The sequence below is a fragment of the Hyperolius riggenbachi genome, chromosome 7, assembly GCF_040937935.1.
Source record: "Hyperolius riggenbachi isolate aHypRig1 chromosome 7, aHypRig1.pri, whole genome shotgun sequence".
In the NCBI taxonomy this organism is placed as follows: Eukaryota; Metazoa; Chordata; class Amphibia; order Anura; family Hyperoliidae; genus Hyperolius; species Hyperolius riggenbachi.
This window is the reverse complement of record NC_090652.1, coordinates 32,676,139-32,699,417: the sequence shown is the minus strand read 5'-3', so window position 1 is coordinate 32,699,417 and position 23,279 is coordinate 32,676,139. Positions and strand designations below refer to the sequence as shown.

At 45.5% G+C, this 23,279-nt stretch overlaps 1 protein-coding gene across 1 annotated transcript in view; it reads right to left on the bottom strand.

Annotated features, from left to right (window-relative positions):
• LOC137524239 (interferon-induced very large GTPase 1-like) overlaps nucleotides 1-21,305 on the bottom strand; it is a 28,522-nt gene extending 7,217 nt beyond the window's left edge. Inside the window, exons 1-2 of the mRNA XM_068243867.1 lie at nucleotides 21,155-21,305; nucleotides 19,513-19,812 (exon numbers count right to left, since the gene is read on the bottom strand). Coding sequence (XP_068099968.1) covers nucleotides 19,513-19,792 — 280 coding nt within the window. The 5' untranslated portion in view covers nucleotides 19,793-19,812; nucleotides 21,155-21,305. The remainder of the gene's footprint in view (nucleotides 1-19,512; nucleotides 19,813-21,154) is intronic.
• Nucleotides 21,306-23,279: the final 1,974 nt, after the last annotated feature.

The window sequence follows — 23,279 nt, the reverse complement described above, 5'->3', positions numbered from 1 at the left end:
AATACACAACAGAGCCAGATCAATCAACTGTCTGGATCTGTGCGGGTCCTCCAGACGGCTGTAGCTACCATGCAATCCCCTCCAGTCACAGATCTGCGTTTCTCAGTACCTGAGAAATTTTCAGGACACAGGTCTGACTTCCAGAACTTTTGTAACCGAGTGTTGTCGTATTTCAAATTGAGGCCCACTTTGTCGGGTACCGAACCTCAGAGGGTGACATTTATTAAGACCTTATTGTCCGGGGACTCGCAGACCTGGGCATACGGTCTTCCACCCGGAGATACGGCCTTGACTTCAGTTGAGGAATTTTTCAAGGCAATGGCTATAATCTATGACGACCCGGATGCTTCGATTAGTGCTGAGAGGAAGCTCAAAACTCTCAAGCAGGGTCGAGACACGGTTGAAGTTTATGCAGCCGAATTCAGAAGGTGGGCTGTGTCATCTAGGTGGGGGTCCTACGCCTTATTAGACTGCTTCCTCTCAGGCCTGTCAGACGCAGTCTATGAATTAATGTTAGGACACCCAGAACCAAAGTCTGTCGATGACGCCATTTCCTTAGCGGTGCGTGCGGACCGCAGATTGCGCTATCAGCGTCAATCGAGAGGTAGGAATGCAGTAAAAGCTATCTCTTATGCGTCCTCATCACCTACCCCTCCTACTGACGAGCCGATGCAAATCGGACATTCTCGGTTGACTCGGGCCGAGACAGAGCGCAGAAGGGCGGAAAATCTTTGTTTATATTGCGCAGAGCAGGGTCATATTGCTCAAAATTGCCCCAGGAAATCGGGAAACACTGCCGTCTAGGTGTAGTTAGAGGTAATACCCTAGACGCACAGAACTTACCTCTAAGTCAGAATAATCGGTTACTCCTCCCGTGTTCCATTTCCTGAGGAAATTTTACTGTTCGCACTGAAGCTTTCGTGGACTCTGGGTCCGCGGCCAATTTCATAGATTACGAGTTTGTGAAAGGACTGGGTGTTCCCTTACAGCTTTTAGACGAGAAGTTGTCGTCACCGCAGTGGATGATTCTCCTTTACAGAGTAGACAACCTCTCTCTCAGACCCCGAGGTTGACATGCACGATAGGGGTTCTACATAAGGAGAGTTTACAGTTTTTGTTTTACGCATGGCAACCTCCACTGTGATTCTCGGTATGCCCTGGTTACAGCTCCATTCCCCACAGATAGATTGGGCGGCAGTTCAGCTACTCAGTTGGTCGCCTTATTGCCATACTCACTGTTTGGAGAAAATTGCCATTTGTACTACCAAGGTAGAGGTTAAGGGGGTGCAGGCGCAATACGCTGAGTTTTCGGATGTGTTCTGTCCTAGGCCTGCTGATAAACTCCCACCACATCGGAGTTTTGACTGCCCTATCGACTTGAGATCTGGTTGTATGCCCCCTAGGGGTCATCTCTATAACCTGTCCGGACCAGAAAAACTGGCAATGCGGGAGTACATTACTGATAACCTGGCAAAAGGGTTCATCCGCCCTTCCCGGTCACCAGCCGGGGCAGGTTTTTTCTTCGTTCAAAAGAAAGACGGTGGTCTTAGACCTTGTATTGACTACCGAGGTCTAAACAAGATCACCATAAAGAATTGCTATCCGTTGCCTCTGATAGACGATCTCTTTGCTCAGATTACCAATGCCAGTATTTTCTCAAAATTAGACCTACGTGGGGCATACAACCTGGTGCGCATTAGGGCTGGTGACGAGTGGAAGACGGCCTTCAATACACCCGACGGGCATTACGAGTACCTAGTTATGCCCTTCGGGTTGTGTAACGCCCCGGCCGTCTTCCAAGAGTTAATTAACGAGGTCTTCAGGGATGTGTTGGGGAGGTTTGTCTTGGTATACCTTGATGACATACTGATTTTCTTTCCAAACCTCGTAGAGCATCGTAAGCATGTCAAGTATGTATTGAAGAAGTTGAGACAGAATTTATTGTATGCAAAACTAGAGAAGTGCCTCTTTGAGGTCACTCAGATTCCTTTTCTGGGGTACATTATTTCAACGTCAGGTCTCTCTATGGATCCAGAAAAGGTTTCAGCAGTCTTAGAGTGGCCACAACCGGTAGGCTTGAAGGCACTTCAAAGATTCCTTGGTTTTGCTAACTACTGCCAGAGATTTATCAAGGGATTCTCTTCGGTAGTAGCCCCTCTGTCTAGTCTCACCAAAAAAGGGGCTGACCCTTGCTATTGGTCGCCAGAGGCCCAGTCAGCCTTCAACACCCTTAAAAGATTGTTTTGCTCTGCGCCAATATTGAGACATGTCGATGTCACCCTTCCCTTTATGGTGGAGGTGGACGCCTCAGAGATTGGGGTGGGGGCGGTCCTGTCTCAACGTTCAGGTGCGCAAGGCAAGACACATCCCTGTGCCTACTTTTCACGTAGATTCTCCCCTGCTGAAAAAAACTACGATGTAGGCAACAGGGAACTCCTGGCCATCAAATTGGCTTTTCAGGAGTGGCGTCATTGGCTTGAGGGGGCAGAGCATACCATTGTTGTGTATACTGACCATAAGAAACTGGAGTACATTGAGGGCGCCAAAAGGCTTACTCCCAGACAGGCCCGCTGGTCTTTGTTCTTTACACGCTTCAGATTTGTCATCACGTACACTCCAGGTTCTAAAAATATCAAAGCAGACGCCCTCTCCAGATGTTTCGAGTCTGAGACAGCCCAGTCAACATCTCCCGAGGGTATTCTGCCTCCCAAGGTGGTGCTAGCTGCCGTTGACACCTGGGAGGATTGGGCAACCACACTAGCTGCTTATCAGTTAGACACCCCGGAAGGGAAACCGTAAGGGGTTCTTTTCGTGCCACTTCCCTTCTGATTACAGATCATGCAGCTATTCCATGCCCATAAGAATGCGGGTCACCCTGGGGTCACCCGCACTCTAGATCTGCTCACTAGGTGTGTGTGGTGGCCTTCATTGGCCTCAGATTGTAGGGAATTTATCAGAGTGTGTTGTCTGTGCCAGGAACAAACATTCTCGTCTGGCTCCGGTGGGCACCTTACAGTCCTTACCCGTGCCAAGTGAACTGTGGACCCATTTGTCCATGGACTTCATTGGCGAACTCCCCAGGTCCGAAGGCATGACAGTCATCTGGGTAGTTGTAGACAGATTCAGCAAGATGGCCCATTTTGTCCCGCTTAAAGGGTTTCCCTCAGCCCAAGAGTTGGCCGATCTTTTCATACAACATGTCTTCCGGTTGCACGGAATCCCAGATGATGTGGTTTCTGATAGGGGAGTCCAATTCATGGAAAAGTTTTGGAGGGCGTTTTGCCATACATTGGGTATGAACCTGTCCTTTTCTTCAGGGTATCACCCACAGACCAACGGGCAGACCGAAAGGGTTAATCAGGCCCTAGAGCAGTTCCTGAGTTGCTATGTGGCGGACGCGCAAACCGAATGGGTTAAATTTTTGCCCTTTCCAGAGTTTGCGCACAACAACCTGAAGAGTTCGTCTACAGGGCTGTCCCCTTTTCAGGTTGTGTCAGGAGAATCCCCTAAGTTTTCCCCATTGCCTGTGTGTTCTTCTCCCTTCCCTGCCCTGGAGGATTGGCAGAGGGCATTGAGGGAGCTTTGGGGATAGGTGAAAAGAAATTTAGGTATGGCCTTTCAGAGACAAAAGAAACAGGCCAATAAGAGACGGTCTGCTGAGTGGCACTTTGCTCCAGGAGACAAGTTGTGGGTGTCAACCAAACATTTGGCACTCAGACAACCGTCCACCAAGTTGGGTCCTAGGTTCATAGGGCCTTATCCGGTGGTCAAAAGGATCAATGATGTTTCTTATGTCATTGATCTTCCAGCCAGCATGAGATGTGGGAGATCGTTCCACGTCTCCTTACTGAAACCGGCAGTGTATGTGGATTCCTCTCTCTCCCCCCCCCCCCCCCGGTCGTGGTAGAGGGCCAGACAGAGTTTGAAGTTGAAAAGATTTTGGATTCTCGTCTAGTGCAGAATTCGCTCCAGTATCTGGTCCATTGGAAGGGGAATGGTGTGGAGGACAGGTCATGGGTTCCAGAGGATCGCATGCATGCTGAGAGATTGAGGAAGAGATTTCATCAGTTACATCCTGAGAAACCGTGTAGGAAGTGTCCGGAGTCCACTCCTCAAGGGGGGTACTGTGAGAATCCACGGAGACGCCGCCACGTTGGTGGGCACGCCGCGGCTGGCGACATGGCGGCGGGGCCGGTGGTGCAGCCGGCGGATGTCAGTACGCGCTCGCGCGCGGACCCTGGGCCTGGCCTCTCTGGTACACAGAGGCAGAGGGGCGCGCGCGCCAGGAGGCAGGATTTGTACCTCCTACGTAGGAGGGTCAGCTGACTCTCCAGTCAGCTGACCTCAGCAGCCCTTTTGATTGGCTGGGCGGCTGGGTGGCGCTGCAGATGAGCTCCCAGCATATAAGGAGCTGATTTTCAGTTGCTCCTTGTCTGCTGTCGTGTTCACACTTCTGTGTTAGCGCTCAGACCTTAGTTTAGTGCCCTGGTGTTGATGCTAAGGATTTCACACCTTAGTTAGGATTGTTATTGATATTGTATCTGTGTTTTGACTCCGGCTATCCTTGACTACTCTCTCTCTCTACGCTACTGTACATTTGCCTATCTGATCCTTGTTGCTGACCTCTGCTTGATTACCGATTTCTCTTCTGCCTTCCGTTCCTGTACTGCTGCCCGCCATCTCTGTTGCCGAACCCTTGCCTGTCTGACCTTTCTCCCTTCAGTGGAACGTCTCCCACTGGAGGGTTATCTCTGAGGCTTGCCTCTCCGAGACGCCTGCCCCAAGCAGACGATTACTGCTAGGGGTCGAGATTCCTCGCTTTGCCTGGTTAGAGGATCTCACTCACGGGGTTCCCATTCAGAGGTAACCACACCTCTGAGGAATTCCCGTGTGGTGGATATTTCCACAAGTTCTGTGATAAACTACTGTCTTTATTGTATTTCATGTGCTGGGTGTCCAGAGGTTAGTCATATATCTGTATTATTGGTGATTCTGCAGATCATCAATAATCGGGTATATATCTGTATTACTGGTGATACTGCAGATCACCAATAATCAGGTTCTCTCTGTGTGCTGACACCGATCATTACATCCTCCCATTCATTTGCCAATAACTTTATGACTACTTATCATACCTAAATGGTTTATATCTTGTTTTTTTTACCACTAGTTAGGCTTTGTTTGGGGGGTACTTTTTGCTAAGAATTATTTTATTATACAGTATATGCCTTTTAAAGAAAAGAAGAAGAAAAAAATGAAAAAAAATAATTACTTATCAGTTTTTAGCCTCTATAGGTTTAAAATAATACATGCTACTGTAATTAAAACCCACACATTTTAATTGCCCGTTTGTCCCGGTTATTACAATGTTTAAATTATGTCCCTAGTACAATGTATGATGACAATATTTTCTTTGGAAATAAAATTTAGTGTTTTTAGTTTTCTCATTGTACTCTATAAATAATTACAAGCCCTAATTTGCAAAAATAATAATGATAACGTAACAATTTATGTATTATCTTTTAATTTCTGTCACTGTGGAATTTTTTTTACAAATTTTTTTGGTAACTATACTGTAGGGTTTAGGGTGTCGTTTCATGGGTTAATGGGCTTTTAATTTTTGGTGTATGATTTTTATTGTGCCATAACTTTATTGCTTAGAAAGCTGAATCACAGCTTTCTAAGCTAAAGTGAAAATGTGTATGTTTATACAGACTTACAACAAATGAACACTGCTGTTGGATACAGCAGCATCCATTCATGAATAGGACCCTTTGATTGGCTTTGGGAACACTAATTTCCATTCATCAATCATTGCCCCGCCAATCATTACCGCAGGCATGTGCATACACACACTTGCGCTTGTGCACCGCCCATTCACCACAGAAGACGAATATCTACAACCCTGTGACTTTAGATGAAGTCCTGCGGGTGTGGATATACTGCCAAAAGGATTAATAAGTAATTAAAGAAAACCTGAACTTAAAATAAGTGTATGGGGTCATTTATTTAATGTCTAGTACTAATGTTAAATAGAACCTTCTCATATTTTAATTTTTCAGCTTAAGAGCTGAATTTCTAAGACAGCAGCCATGTTGGTGTGTACAGAAACTGGTTAATTCAGATGCAAAACAAACAAAATAATAGTTATTAAAATGTGACAACCCTGTTTAGCTATCAGCAGTGTTTCATGAGCCAAAGAGAAGTGTTTTGGCTTCTGCTTACTTTTCAAGAGATAAAGGTCTCAATTGGACTGTTGTTGTTCAGTTGCCTCATTTGCATAGATAAAAGCAATATTCTTTAACCCTTGCAATGAAAAAAATTAATACATATAAAGGGACCAAAAACAAGTGATTAGAAGGACTGGTACACTAAATACCCTTGTTTATCTTATGACATATGTCAGCTCAGGTACATGTCAAAGGAAACCCAAGGTGAGAGTGATATGGAGGCTGCCATATTTATTTCCTTTTAACCTTCCTGGCAGCGCAGGAGGTTTTCTCAGGCCCTGCTGGGCCGATTTGCTTAATTTTTTTTTTTTTTTGCTGCACGCAGCTAGCACACCGATCGCTGCCGCCCCGCGCTCGATCGCCGCTATCCGTCGCGCCGCGCCGCCCCCCCCCCCCCCCAGACCCCGTGCGCTGCCTGGCCAATCAGTGCCAGGCAGCGCTGAGGGGTGGATCGGGACTCCCAATGACGTCACGACGTCAGTCATCTTGCCCCGTCGCACTCCAGGAACTCCCGTTCTCATGTAGCGAGCCCTGGGCTCACTACATGATTTAAAAAAATAAAAAAAAAAAGACTGCTGCGATGCCTCCTGGCGGAATTTATTAGACCGCCAGGAGGGTTAAACAATATCAGTTGCCTGGCAGTCCTCCTGATCCTGTATCTGTAATAGTTTTAGCTGCAGACCCTGACCCTGCATGCAGCAGATCAGGTACAAGACTCATCTGACTCAGGTTACTGGATTAGCCATATGCTTGTTCCAGGGTTTTGTCTCAGACACTACTTATGACAGAAGATCAACAGGGCTGCCAGGCAACTGGCATTGTTTACAAGAAAAAAAAATATGGTTGCCTCCATTTCTCTCTCACCTCAGGTTCCCTTTAAAAACACCCGAACTCTTGCACAGGCCACAAGGAAAACAGGCAGAATGCGTTTTTAGAGAGAAGAGCCTGTTTAATTTCATCTCTCAGCTGTGTCTGCACAGAAATTAAGCAGTCCTCAGCAGACACAGCTAATATGTAAACCACAGGTTGTTGACCCTGTGGGCTTGATTCACTATGCGGTGCTAACCTACTTAGCACGTCTAAAGTCTTTAGGTGCGCTAACCAGGGTGCTAAGTAGGTTAGCACTGGTTTTCTGAATCAGATCGCGCGCTAAGTACTGCGCGCAAAGTCCTATGCACGCGCTAAGTCCCATAGGCTTTAATGGGCACTTCGCGCGGAGCGCCCAGCGCTCTGTGCAGTGCGCGCGAAAAATTTTACGCGCATAAAGTTTTGCACGCGTAAAGTTTTGCGTGCGAAAAGCTCGTTTAGACGTGCTAAGGGGGTTTTCACAGGCGTGCTAACAGTTAGCACTGCTTTGTGAATCAAGCCCTTTGTCTGCTTCCATGAAAGCAGGAGGTTGACACACTGCAGATTTATAACAGGAGTTCTGTAAGCTGTAATAAAGAAAGGTTTTTGTTTAGGCCGGGTTCACATCTATTGTTTGCGTTGTGGTGGGGATGCGCTCACTGACATACTTCCTGCTGGGCAAGAAGTAAGTCACTGGGATTCCTGTTGGTGTGTGCAAGTGTGCCGTGAAGCAACGCCGTGCTCTGTCGTTTACACTACGCACACCGCTCATAGGGCTTGATTCACTAAGACAAATAGCATGCCTTATCAGAGTTGATATGTCTTATCAGAGTTAACATGTATTATCAGAGTAGCATAGCGAGTGCTACAAACTTATGCCTGCTAATTGGCAATGACGAGAGCTCCACTCGTCCTGCCCTGAGCCCCTGCTGGTCCACTCACTTTAAAGGACATTATCCCTGCACTTTGATTGGCCCAATAGGCTGCCTGTCATGTGACAGAAAACTTGACAGGCAGCCTAATGGGCCAATCAAAGTGCGGGAATATACTATGTACTTTAAAATGATTGGACCCACAGGGGCTCAGGGCAGGATGAGAGGAGCTCTCGTCATTGCCAATTAGCAGGCATAAGTTCGTAGCGCTCCCTATGCTACTTGCGTGCTATGCTCTATTATGCGTGTTAACTCTGATAAGATGTGTTAACTCTGATAAGACATGTTAACTCTGATAAGGCATGCAATTTGTCTTAGTAAATTAAGCCCATAGAGAACTACAGCAGGCTCTGTGCAGTAAACACGGTGCCTATTGCCCTTGTGTCGCCTCAGCAGCTTCCGGTGCATCCCATCATACAGCATTAAGGGCCATACTCTATTGCTGAACTTGCCAGCGCTAAGCACTGGCGAGTTCTTAACTTAGGCGATGGGGGTATCGCCTAATCTTACTAAACTTTAGACCCCCCAGGTGGAAAAGAACTTGCTTGGGCGATATAATCGCCCAGCGAGTTCTTAACACGGTATCCAATTACCCTGTTCATGCCTCCGACAGACATGAGCGTTAGCTTAGACCTGCAAAAAGCAGGTCTAAACCAGCTAACGCACGTCGTCGCCGCAGCATCTGGGGGGCAGCTCTGCAAAGGCTCCCCTGTCATTATACGTACCGCCCAAAGGCAAGAAAAGGAGCCCAGTGCTAATGAAAGGTTATATAAGATACCAGAAACCGTCTCAATGTATAAACAATGTTTATTTAGGACTTATCCTTGACATCACAAAACAATTAAAAACAATGTTTAAAACCCCTGTCCTAATCCAATGGTCTTTGGAAATCAACGCAGCAGCAAAGTGACTAGTGCTATATATGCAATGTGCAATAGATGGGACTAAATATGATCCTGAATATAAGTGCAAACTGCCAATAGAAAAATACAAAAAATACAAAAACACACATTAAAAATTAATGTCATACCAAATTAGTGACTCCAATCATATAAAAATCAATCATATAAATCGTGCAAAACAACAACCTTGAGTATCTGTGATTCTAAATATTGCACAAACAAGTCATAACATTTATTAACCCCAATACACTAATGCTTAGTGAAATACGAAAGTGCAAGTGCTTACCATAAATTGTAAAATTGCTGCATGCGGAGAGACTGGGGGACTGTGCCTTGCGCGTTCGCAGCGGGCGGCTGCTTCTAGGGAGGCTACGCTCAGCAATGCCTGGAGCCATATTATATTTGCTGCACTTCTCGCGGTATTACGTGGCCACGTTGGGCGGGGCGGAGTCACGTCATTTGACGCGACCCCGCTCCATCCCAGATCGGACTTCCGTACGTTCCATATGACGCACCATAGCCGACCTATTAGTTCTATGTGCAGCGAGCAAACCTGTGTTAAGTAATTCTACCATATATACATTGGGACAATAGTACAAAATAACAAATATACAAATAAACTTTCTATTACATAATATTTAAATATAATTCTTGAATATATGAATAACAATCTATAACATTACAAAGAGGGTTTTTACTATAATATATGACATCTTGTGGTCAATTGATGAATAACAACCAATAATCTCAAAAACACTGTAGAGGAACATCAGACAGGAGCCAGTTGAGGACCCCGATCGTTCTCAAAAGATCCATGTTTCTTGCAGATAAGATAATTCAAAACCGGCTTCAGATCAAAACATGAGCAAACAAGAGAACCTAAAGAATATGTTAAGAAACACGTCCATTAGTCTCTACATTTCATCAGATCACATCAGAAGTCCCTCAAAAACCATACATATGTGGATCCCTGCCTGCTTACCTACAGGCATCACCATAACATCAAACTGTCAATCAAGAAATTGGAGTGATCACCTGGAGTAGTGTAATCTCTGCCTGCTTACCTTCAGGCACAGAAAAAAGGAGGACAGTCAAAACTGTACGCAGCAATAAAAAATTCCCAGAATGACAAAGGAGGCATGCCACATCAACAACACAACATATATGGTAAGATATCACACAGCCAAACAGGAGGAAATAACTCACCAGTCTTCCAGATGCTCATGTTAAATAACAGTAAACTCTGTTGATACAAAACTACAAAACAGGAGACAAAAATTTAATACATATGATATTTCACAGAAAACAACTAAAACTTGCCTCCTCATTAAGGCCCCGAGGTTGTCTGGTTTTTAGTATGTGTATCCACCTAAGCTCCCTCCTTAGCAACTGAACAGTTATGTCACCTCCTCTTTCTCCCTGTATGACCCTCTCTATGCCTACAAATGTCCAATCTCGAATAGAACCCCCATGAAAAAACAATGCGTGTTCTGCAATAGTGGTGAGGACCTTATTTTCTCTGTAATCACGTTCAGCCAATCGAATCGTGGAAATATGTTTCTGGAGCCTTGCCTTAAGTTGATTCTTGGTCTGACCAATGTATACTTTGCCACACGGGCACTCTATCTTGTAAATCACACCCGTCGTCTGACAGTTGATAAATTGTCTTAGTAATCTGTGCCCTAACATGCAGATTACTAAAACATTTATGAATCAGACCACAGGTAAAGAATACACAATAAGACAATTTATCAACTGTCAGACGACGGGTGTGATTTACAAGATAGAGTGCCCGTGTGGCAAAGTATACATTGGTCAGACCAAGAATCAACTTAAGGCAAGGCTCCAGAAACATATTTCCACGATTCGATTGGCTGAACGTGATTACAGAGAAAATAAGGTCCTCACCACTATTGCAGAACACGCATTGTTTTTTCATGGGGGTTCTATTCGAGATTGGACATTTGTAGGCATAGAGAGGGTCATACAGGGAGAAAGAGGAGGTGACATAACTGTTCAGTTGCTAAGGAGGGAGCTTAGGTGGATACACATACTAAAAACCAGACAACCTCGGGGCCTTAATGAGGAGGCAAGTTTTAGTTGTTTTCTGTGAAATATCATATGTATTAAATTTTTGTCTCCTGTTTTGTAGTTTTGTATCAACAGAGTTTACTGTTATTTAACATGAGCATCTGGAAGACTGGTGAGTTATTTCCTCCTGTTTGGCTGTGTGATATCTTACCATATATGTTGTGTTGTTGATGTGGCATGCCTCCTTTGTCATTCTGGGAATTTTTTATTGCTGCGTACAGTTTTGACTGTCCTCCTTTTTTCTGTGCCTGAAGGTAAGCAGGCAGAGATTACACTACTCCAGGTGATCACTCCAATTTCTTGATTGACAGTTTGATGTTATGGTGATGCCTGTAGGTAAGCAGGCAGGGATCCACATATGTATGGTTTTTGAGGGACTTCTGATGTGATCTGATGAAATGTAGAGACTAATGGACGTGTTTCTTAACATATTCTTTAGGTTCTCTTGTTTGCTCATGTTTTGATCTGAAGCCGGTTTTGAATTATCTTATCTGCAAGAAACATGGATCTTTTGAGAACGATCGGGGTCTTCAACTGGCTCCTGTCTGATGTTCCTCTACAGTGTTTTTGAGATTATTGGTTGTTATTCATCAATTGACCACAAGATGTCATATATTATAGTAAAAACCCTCTTTTTAATGTTATAGATTGTTATTCATATATTCAAGAATTATATTTAAATATTATGTAATAGAAAGTTTATTTGTATATTTGTTATTTTGTACTATTGTCCCAATGTATATATGGTAGAATTACTTAACACAGGTTTGCTCGCTGCACATAGAACTAATAGGTCGGCTATGGTGCGTCATATGGAACGCACGGAAGTCCGATCTGGGATGGAGCGGGGTCGCGTCAAATGACGCGACTCCGCCCCGCCCAACGTGGCCACGTAATACCGCGAGAAGTGCAGCAAATATAATATGGCTCCAGGCATTGCTGAGCGTAGCCTCCCTAGAAGCAGCCGCCCGCTGCGAACGCGCAAGGCACAGTCCCCCAGTCTCTCCGCATGCAGCAATTTTACAATTTATGGTAAGCACTTGCACTTTCGTATTTCACTAAGCATTAGTGTATTGGGGTTAATAAATGTTATGACTTGTTTGTGCAATATTTAGAATCACAGATACTCAAGGTTGTTGTTTTGCACGATTTATATGATTGATTTTTATATGATTGGAGTCACTAATTTGGTATGACATTAATTTTTAATGTGTGTTTTTGTATTTTTCTATTGGCAGTTTGCACTTATATTCAGGATCATATTTAGTCCCATCTATTGCACATTGCATATATAGCACTAGTCACTTTGCTGCTGCGTTGATTTCCAAAGACCATTGGATTAGGACAGGGGTTTTAAACATTGTTTTTAATTGTTTTGTGATGTCAAGGATAAGTCCTAAATAAACATTGTTTATACATTGAGACGGTTTCTGGTATCTTATATAACCTTTCATTAGCACTGGGCTCCTTTTCTTGCCTTTGAGTATTATGTTGCTTAGCCCAATTGGACATGAATGTCCGTAGTGTTTAATATACAGCTCTATTTTTGTGTTTAGTACATTATACGTACCGCCGCCGATCACCCGACACCTCTCACCGCAAAATCTGTCACGTAATTACAGTGTATCTAACAATGTAATTACTGTCCGCATAGGAGCCCGGGAAAAGCATCTTTGAATCTGCATCCGGGCTCCCCATTGGTCCGCTGTATGAGCCATTTTATTGGTTCAGACAGCGGACCAATGGGAAGCCCGGCTGCAGATTCAAAGATGCTTTTCCCGGGCTCCTATGCGGACAGTAATTACAGTGTTAGATACACTGTAATTACGTGACAGATTTTGCGGCGAGAGGTGTCGGGTGATCGGCGGCGGTACATATAATGACAGGGGAGCCTTTGCAGAGCTGCGCGGGGGCTTCTAAAGTGTGCGGCGACCCGACGGGGAGCTCTGGGGGTCTCCTTATTAAAGGAGACCCCCAGATGCTGCGGCAGAAGATGGCGCCGATGTTCAGCGGGCGAGTGCGCATGTGTGCTGAGTGAGGCCGTGGTGCTGATGGACAGGACCACAGCGTAAACCTCACTCCCCATCGCTCGGTAAAAGGGAGCATCGCTCAGGCTTCGCCTGAGTAATGCTCCCTAACGATCGGCCATCGCGCGAAGGATATGGGCAATAGGATTGCAATGGCAAGGTGATAAGTAGCTCGCATCTGTAAGCTACTTATCACCTTAAATAGGATATGGCCCTAAGTGTGAAAGGCTCCATTGCCGTCATTGCTATACTGCACCATGCGGGCAGATTGGGGAACACAAGCAGGTTTACCCTACAAGTGTAATAGGGCCCTCAAAGGTTATTATGCTGTTGCTTATCTCTTAGAGCAGGAAGGAAGTTCTGAGTTCAGGCCTGCTTTAACCACTTCACCCTACAGGCTACCGTATTTTACCCTTAAAGAGACTCTGAAGTCTTGTAAAAATCCTGTTTTTATTTAAAAAATGTGTTGAACATGTCTGCCCTACCTAAACCGCCGCATCCGCGCCGCTGTAATAGAACTAAATCCCCCCTAACTTCCCGGGGGGCAATCTGGGCAGCGCTTCCTGTAGAGGCAGAGCTTTCAGCTGCAGCTCTGCCTCTAAACGCGTCTATCAGCCCGTATCTCTGCCTCTCCCCACCTCTCCCCGCCCCTCTCAGTCTTCCTTCACTGAGAGGGGCGGGGGAGAGGCAGAGATACGCGGCTGATTGACACGTAAGGAGGCAGAGCTGTGGCTCATAGCTCTGCTTCGTCTAGCAGCAAAATCCACGACCAAGAAAGTCGAAGGGGGGATTTAGTTAGATTTCAGCGGCGGGGATGCGGCGGTTTAGGTGGGGCAGAAATGTTAAACACATTTTATAAATAAAAACATGATTTTTAGGAGACTTCAGTGTCTCTTTAACGCCAAAAGCCATTTTCACCTGTCAGCGCTCCTCCCATTCATTTGGCCATAACTTTATCACTGCTTATCACATCTAAAAGATCTATATCTTGTTTTTTTCACCATAAGTTAGGCTTTTTGTGGGTGTTACTTGTTTTCAATAATTACTTTATTTTCTATGCATGAGAAAACAAGGAATAAAATGAAAAAATACATAATTTTTTCAATTCTATCCCCTATAATGGACAAAAGGAAAATCTCGCTGCACCAACGGTTACGGTGAAAGTAGAAAATCTTTATTCCTTAATCCAACATCACAGCATACAGCAAATAGCTCACGCATATCGGAGCGAAGATGGCTCCTTAAAGGGAAGATCTGCGCTGCTAAAAAAAAAAAAAAAAAAAAAAAAACCTGCACTCACCTGGGACTTCTTCCAGCTCCTGGCAGTCGATCGGTGCCCTCGGAGCAGCTCCTCTCCCTCCGGGAATCCAGCAGTGAAGAAGCCAACCTCGCCAGGTCGGCTTCCGGTCGGCGTCATGTGCGTTCCACGGCGCGGGTCACGTGGTGTACGTGACGTCATCGGGTCTCTACTGTGCCTGCGCAGTAGAGACCCGCTGACGTCTCTACACCACGTGACTTCCCGCCGTGGAGCGCACGGAAGCCAACCTGGAAGCCAACCTGGCGAGGTCTGCTTCTTCACCGCTGGATGCCCGGAGGGAGAGGAGCTGCTCCGAGGGCACCGATCGACTGCCAGGAGCTGGAAGAAGTCCCAGGTGAGTGCAGTTTTTTTTTTTTTTTAGCAGCGTGAACCTTCCCTTTAATCATAGCTATCTTCGCTCCGATATGCGTGAGCTATTTGCTGTATGCTGTGATGTTGGATTAAGGAATAAAGATTTTCTACTTTCACTATAACCATTGGTGCAGCGAGCTTTTCCTTTTGTCCACTACTGAAGTTAGCCAGGATTCTCCTGCTCCCTTTGCTGGGTGAGTGTATGTGTAGCAGCCTTCCTCTACGATTTCTCTATCCCCTATAGTTTTAAATAAACAAAGCTACTGTGGATAAAACCCACACATTTTATTTGCTTATTTGCCGTGGCCATCACATCCTTTAAATTATGTCCCTAGTACAATGTATGGCAATGATATATTATTTTTTTTGTACCCAATCCATAATGACAAGCCCTTATTTGCAAAAATATTAATAATATACCTTCATGACATAGTTATACAAAAAATAGCTGGATCAGCTTCTCCTCTTCCTCCACCCACCGTGCTGCACTCCTGGCATCCTCTTCTGAGTCCCTATCATATAATAGGACATGGGATCATAACCCAGGGGATGGCGTTGTAGGGCTGCACTGTGGGAAGAGGGGTGATTGATGAGTCTCCTTCATCACCCTTCTTTCACCACCAGGTGGCGCTGCAACACTGACACCATCCCCTGAGTTATAATCCCACGTCCTATCATGTGAAGGATTCCCACCACTGGGTGGCACTGCAATGCAAACACTACCTTCTGAACCCCAAAGAAGCCAAAAGACGATGTCGGGATTGCGTTGATGCGGGTGGAGGAAGAGAAGAAGCCGATACAGCTGTCAGGACATGAAAAACATAAGAATGCTCCCTGCGCTGCTCTGCATGGCCTGACCAGCTGGGGAAAGCACACTTTCCCAAAGCCAAAGAAAAATTCAGCACTACACTCGCATAAACTCTTCCTATATGTGGGTGCTAAAGGGTTAAAGGTTATAATGCTGTTGCTTATCTTCTAGAGCAGAGAGGGAGTTCTAAGTTCAGGTTCATTTTAAGGCTTGTTCATTTGAAGTTGAGTTATTTTGTTAACTGACCGCTGTTTTTACATCCTTATACTTGAAATTATTATTATTAATTAGATTTATATAGCGCCAACATATTACGCAGCGCTGTACAATAAATAGGATTACAGACAATGATAACAGGGGTGACAGAACAATACAGGTAACAAATCATAGATACAACAATACAGGTAATAGCAATAAGATACACAACACAATGCAGATAGTAGTACAATGCCAGATCATAAACTGGAATGGTAGTGGTAAAAAATTACCAGTTCCAAATTCTGGGTAAAGTGCACACAATCAAGTAAGATACACAAGGGGAGAGGGCCCTACCAAAGGCTTACAATCTAGAGGGAGGGGCTGGTGACACAAAAGGAGGGGGTGCATCAAGAATTTATTGGCAGAAAGGATTAGGGTAGTGTTGAGTTTATGTAGGCCTCCTTGAAGAAGTGAGTTTTGAGTGCTTTTTTGAAGGTGTTGAAGGTGGGAGCAAGCCTGATGGGCAGTGGGAGAGAGTTCCACAGGATAGGGGCAGCTCTAGTGAAGTCCTGCAGTCTGGCATGGGAGTGCGAGATGCGTGGGGTGGTTAAGAGGAGGTCGTTGGAGGAGCGAAGTGGGCGGCCAGGTGTATATCTGCTGACCAGGTCAGAGATGTAGGTTGGGCAGGACTTGTGTATGGATTTGTATGCCAAACATAGGATCTTGAAGCTGATTCTGAAGTGAATTGGAAGCCAATGAAGGGATTTGCGTAGGGGAGTTGTGGAGACAGAGCGGTGGGAGGAGTAGATGAGTCTGGCTGCTGCGTTCATGATGGATTTTAGGGGGGGCGATGCGGTTTTGAGGAAGGCCTGACAAGAGGGAGTTGCAGTAGTCCAGGCGGGAGATGATGAGGGCATGGACAAGGAGTTTGGTAGTGTCTGGGGTCAGGAAAGGCCGGATCTTGGAGATGTTGCGTAAGTGGAAATAGCAGGACCTAGCTACAGTTTGGATGTGGGAGGTGAAGGAGAGGGCCGAGTCCAGGGTGACAGGCAAATTTCCAACAGTGCACTGTGTACAATAAACAATGATTTCCGTGCGAAACTCCTCATACACAACCCAATCTTATCAAATGCTGCCGATCCAAATTGATGCTCAATGTCAATTCATAAATCTCAAATGTAGTCTATAGTGATCAGCGCAATATGGATTCCCAATCTGTTCAAATAGCTTGCTATCTTCTTAATCCACCACCACACCGCTTGTGAGATCACTCACCAGCTCCTTAGATCATAATAAATGATCATATGCGTGCAGTCAAAAAACACCAGCCCGTCTGGTCGCAAGTGGGCTCTTCGCAGCCTTCTCCTCAGATCCTCATAAGTAAAAACATATAAACACGCTCCACATAGCGTAATCCAGTTCACTTTAAAATGTATTGCTTTTAAAACACAATCTATTACACTCACGTGTCATATATGTATGTCCATAACAGGCATACAAGTAAGCGCAGGGTTGGTTTAGATAGCGGGCAGCGTCCGGCCGTTTACTCCACGCAACACCGCCGTCTAAACCAACCCTGCGCTTACTTGTATGCCTGTTATGGACATACATATATGACACGTGAGTGTAATAGATTGTGTTTTAAAAGCAATAAATTTTAAAGTGAACTGGATTACGCTATGTGGAGCGTGTTTATATGTTTTTACTTATGAGGATCTGAGGAGAAGGCTGCGAAGAGCCCACTTGCGACCAGACGGGCTGGTGTTTTTTGACTGCACGCATATGATCATTTATTATGATCTAAGGAGCTGGTGAGTGATCTCACAAGCGGTGTGGTGGTGGATTAAGAAGATAGCAAGCTATTTGAACAGATTGGGAATCCATATTGCGCTGATCACTATAGACTACAGTGCACTGTGTACAGAAACTCAGTTTTACTTCTTACTTCTTGCTGCCCAATCATTGTGTACAGGGCTGGTTCTAGACTTTTAGCTGCCTGAGGACGCGCCACTACCCCCCCATTTGGAATGATCCGCACTGACAATTTAATCCGCACGTTATAGTTGCGGTGAGTCTCCCCAAAAACATTCTCAGTATAGGTAGGTAGCCAGGTATAGGTGCCCCCAGTGTAGGTTAGCCAGGTACAGTTGCCCCCAGTATAGGTTATCCAGGTACAGTTGCCCCCAGTATAGGTTAGCCAGGTACAGTTGCCCCCAGTATAGGTAGCCAGGTACAGTTGCCCCCAGTATAGGTAGCCAGGTACAGTTGCCCCCAGTATAGGTTAGCCAGGTACAGTTGCCCCAGTATAGGTTAGCCAGGTACAGTTGCCCCCAGTATAGGTTAGCCAGGTATAGGTGCCCGCAGTATAGGTTAGCCAGGTATAGGTGCCCCCCATATAGGTAGCCAGGTACAGTTGCCCTCAGTATTGGTAGCCAGGTACAGTTGCCCTCAGTATTGGTAGCCAGGTACAGTTGCCCCCAGTATAGGTAGCCAGGTACAGTTGCCCCCAGTATAGGTTGGCCAGGCACTCTCTTCACTTCCTGTTTCTGCCTGGTGCTGCCCCCAGACTTCTGTCGCCTGAGGAAGTCTCCTCACTTGGCATCATGGGTGGACCAGGCCTGATTGTGTAACCACTGTGAGCGGAAGCTAGATATTTACTACTGTCAAAGAATGTATTTACTGTAGTATGCAACAAGCCTACATAGTATATGAGCGATAGCAGAGAGAGTGGGTGGGGTTAACGCTTCTGAGCTCACAGCAAAGCTTTAGTCTCTTCACAGCTCATTCCCGACTGCCTCAGGAGGGTAATGCTGGAATAGTGAAGTAGACTGCATAGCAGACAGGATGATGTACTCTCAGCCAATCAGCATCTGTCTTGGCACAGGAAAACAGTTTTGCTGGCAGGCAGTTAAAGCACACCTGAACTCAGAACTTCCTCTCTGCTGTAAAGGATAAGCAACAGCATTATAAACATTTCTTTGTTACAGCTGAAATAAATCCTGCAACAAATCTGTAGGGTGTCTACTTCCTGCTTTCATGGATGCAGACATAGGGTTAACATCCCTTGTTACAAATTAGCTGCTCTGCCATGGCAGAGGCGATTCCTGAGCTGACACAGCTGAGAGATCAATTCATGGTGGTGATTAGTCACAGATGAGGAGGAATTAGACAGGCTGATCTCTCTAAATACACACAGGGTGCATTTCTCTGTGTTTTCCTTCTGTCCATTACAAGAGTTCAGGTCCACTTTAACAAACAAAAAAAAATGCAAAAATGGTTTATTAAAGGATACCCGAGGTGACATGTGACATGATGAGACAGACATGTGTATGTACCGTGCCTAGCACACAAATAACTGTGCTGTGTTCCTTTTTTTCTTTCTCTGCCTGAAAGAGTTAAATATCAGGTATGTAAGTGGCTGACTCAGTCCTGACTCAGACAGGAAGTGACTACAGTGTGACCCTCACTGATAATAAATTCACCTTTTTATATCTTTCTTGCTCTCAGAAGCCATCTTCTGCTAGGAAAGTGTTTTATAGTTGGAATTTCTTATCAGTGAGGGTCACACTGTAGTCACTTCCTGTCTGAGTCAGGACTGAGTCAGCCACTTACATACCTGATATTTAACTCTTTCAGACAGAGAAAGAAAAAAAGGAACACAGCACAGTTATTTGTGCGCTAGGCACTGTACATACCCATGTCTATCTCATCATGTCACCTCGGGTATCCTTTAAGCGCAGGACAGTACACATCAATCACATGAAAACATCAATAGATGACATGTTTTACCATGAATACCGGTGACTTACTCTCAAGGCAGGACAATTTTGGGAATCTCATTATCATATTATTTAGGTGGCTGAGGAATTTGGCACAGGCCTGGTCTCCTCCCTTGAGAACTGCATGTAATAATTGGCGGGCTTTATCTCCCGGACTCTTATCGTAGTACTGGTTCATGTAGTCCTCCAGCGGTATAAGGCCCAGAGAGGTCAGCTCATCCAGCAATCCGTCTGCATCCTCTGCGAATACGCTGGTTAATCTCCGCTGTAGGCGGCAGACGGCCTGTACAGCCGGGGAGACCGCAGCCATGGCTCGGGAACAATCAGACACTGCTGGGCAAACAACAACATATAAATGAGAGTAGCTTGTGTTCATCTAAAGGATTCCTTAGTTCTAAAAAATATCCCGCTTTACCTGGGACCAGAGGAATGAGCCTCAATCACTTCTGCCTGGATGTCACTTCTTTTGCAGTGACACCTGATGCATGACTCACAACTCTTTGAGATAAGAAAGAGGGACACTTAAGCCACGCCCCTGCCACTCCCCTAACCACACCCCCAGCACACACACACATACCATAAAGATTTCATAAGAAAAATATGTTGTTTTATAATTCAAACCACACGGGTGCTTTCTATCCTGGTTTATTTGCCTTCATATTAACGTTTAAAAACAAGAAATTTATCAATTTAACCACTTCAGGACAATAGGCTTAAACCCCCCCCTTCAGTGACCAGGCTATTTTTTACAATGATGTGCTCTGCAGCTTCAGAAGCTTGCTGCAGAGCCATACCACACAGCACACAAATGAATCCCTCCCCCCCTTTTCTGCCCACCAACAGAGCTTTCTTTTGGTGGGCTCTGATCGCTTGTGCAATGTTTGTTTGTTTTTTATTTATATATTTTTTTAAAAAACATTTCCCTACTTTTTCTTTGTTTACTCCTCCCCCCCTCCCTCCCATCCCCCGCCAGCCAATGACAGCGATCGGCTGTCTTAGGCATCGGCCTATGAGAGGGGATTGCTCTTGAGCCTCTCTAGCGGACAGCCGAGTGACACGGCTGTCTCCAGTACAGCACTGCCGTAGATCGCAGCACTGTACAATGTAAATAGATGGCGGTTTTGTCGTCTAACAGTCTCCTAGCGGCAACCGCCACTGGGAGACTGATGACAGAGCGGAGCATCGGCGCGCATGATCTCCTGCAAAACCCCGCCCCAGGACGTGACGCCTTTCGGCATTAGGCGGTCCTTGGGCTGCCACCCTCCCAACGCCGATCGGCATTAGGCGGTGGGGACGGGGTTATAGGATGTGAATAAAGTTTACAGTCAATCAAACACATTTTTCAAGAGAAAAAAACATCTATTTACATATATCTGTACATCGGTCCTGAAAGAGGGACAAATGAGGAAGAAAGAAGGACAGGGTTTCCAAAGAGGGACTGTCCCTCAAAAAGAGGGACAGTTGGGGGCTATGCCTGATGCGTCCCGCACCCCCCTTGCACCCCCCTCGTGATGCTACTGAGTAAGAAAAGCAGGGTGTGTACCAGGCATCTCAAATATGTTCACAGCTCAAAAGACAGGAAACGTGGACAGAGAATTAGACTTTACTACTTTCTTAAACAAGTTATTCTAAAACAGAAACGGGATGAACTGTCGGCAAGTTTTGCAGTTACCTTTATGTCCGCGGAGGCCAGTCCAGTTCCACCGCGCGGTAATTCCCTTCAGAACTGGTGAATTCCCTTAGTGATTCCATCCGGATTTTGTTTGTCTAAAGCTAATAAGCTAAATCTGATACTTTCACTTTGGCAGGGTGTAGCTCCTGTACTAGATATGCTGCCTGAAGGTAACTCCTTGTCAGCACAATGCTGGACGTGTTCAACAAAGCTAGTTTCACTTTTATTTTGATACACAAGTATGTAGCTCCCTCTACTGAAGTTCTACGAGTGTTGTATCTGCTCTTAGGCCTCTTTTCCACAGACTGCTGAGCTGTGTGCTCAGCAAGCAGTTACCAGGCAGCAGCAGTGAGCAGTTACCAGGCTGCAGTGAGCTGCTGTGAGAGTTTGAGAGGCATTTCACTGCCTATCAACAGTCTATGGAAAAAGGGCCTTAAAGTGACCTGAACTCTTGCACAGGACAGAAGGAAAACGTAGAGAAATGCAGCCTGTATGTATTTAGAGAGTTTAGCCTGCAATTCGGCCCTCACTAATCACAAGTTGTAATTTGATCTCTCCCCTCTGTCACCTGACTGCCGCGGCAGATAAGCTCATTTGAAAGCACAGAATGTTAACAATATGTAAGAAGTAGACACAGTGCAGATTTATTGCAGGATTTGTATCAGCTGTAACAAAGAAAAGTTTTTGTTTAAAGGTTATTATGCTGTTGCGTATCTTTTAGAGCAGAAAGGAAGTTCTGAGATCAGGTCCACTTTAAGGCTGCTTTCACAGTAAGACGTTACAGGCGCAGGTTAGAGCAGCCTGTAACGCAGCCCACCGCACAGCAATGAAAAATCAATGGGCTGTTCACAGTGCCCACGTTGCGTTACATTGTAACGCAGCACATCCGTTGAGAGTGCAGCATGCTGTGCGTTATGCGCGTTAGACTGTGCGCACATGCTCAGTAGTGTTGGGAAGGAGTGGAGAGCGGCCAGCCACATGGCTAATTAATATTCACTGCACGGTGTGACGTGCAGTGTTTACTTCCTGGTGCGGCCGCTCTGTGCGGCGATTGGCCGGGCGGGACCACTTGATGCCACATGAGTCCAACAGTACGCATAGCGGCATCACGGACGCCAGAGTGAACTGCACAACGCGGCTCACTCTGACGTCCATATCAGAGAGCACCAGGTGTTGCATTAGGGGCACGTTATGTGCCCTATAACGTCCCCTAAACGCAATGTCCTGGTGTGTAAGTAGCCTTAAGCTGGCCACTAACGGTCCAATTTCTAGCGAGAAATCGTTTGAGCGATCAGAAATTCTGATCGGATTGGTTGTAAATAATCTCCATTGGTGGACACAATCGATTATGAACGAGTGAATAAAATGTCGCCCGAATGAATTTTCGTCGAACGAAAATTTGGATTTTCTTGGTGGTCGTGATAGATAGGAAGCAATGATTGGTTAGTTGATGGTGTAGTGAACGATTTTTTGTCCGATCAGAATTTCTGATCGCTCGAACGATTTTTTTCGCCAGCAATTGGACCGTTAGTGGCCAGCTTTAAGGGAACAGAAGTGTATGTTTTGTTTCCTTTGATTTTATTTGTAATACCTTTAATATTTTAGACAAGTTAAAAAAATGAACAAAGCTTGCTGATAGGCTGTTTTAGATGGCCTGTAGTGACATATAGAGATGGCTTGAACAGTTTGCTGACGAACAGTTCCTGGCAAACATCAGCTGTTCGTGTTTGCGGCGGGTAGCGAACTAATAGGGCGGTTTGATCATCCCCTATACCTTGTCATTTGGCTAAACTTTGACCCCCTACATCACAGTCAGCAGACACATGGCAGCCAATCAGGCTGCACTCACCCAAAAAAAAAACGCACCAGCTCCGGCCATGTTTTCAGTCTGGTGCTGCTACTGTAGTGAGTGGAAGGGAGAGACATTGCTGCAGAGACAGGGATAGTTAGCTAGGTGCTTCTGTGTATTGCTGATTGCTGAAAGCACCCCAAATCAAAAGCCCTTTTGAGGGCTCATATTGTTCTATTTGTTTTTTGTGTGTGTGTGTGTGTGAGACACTGGTCACACTGCATACAGCCAGCCACACTAATTGCTGGGCTGTGTAGTTCTACTATACTCTTCTAT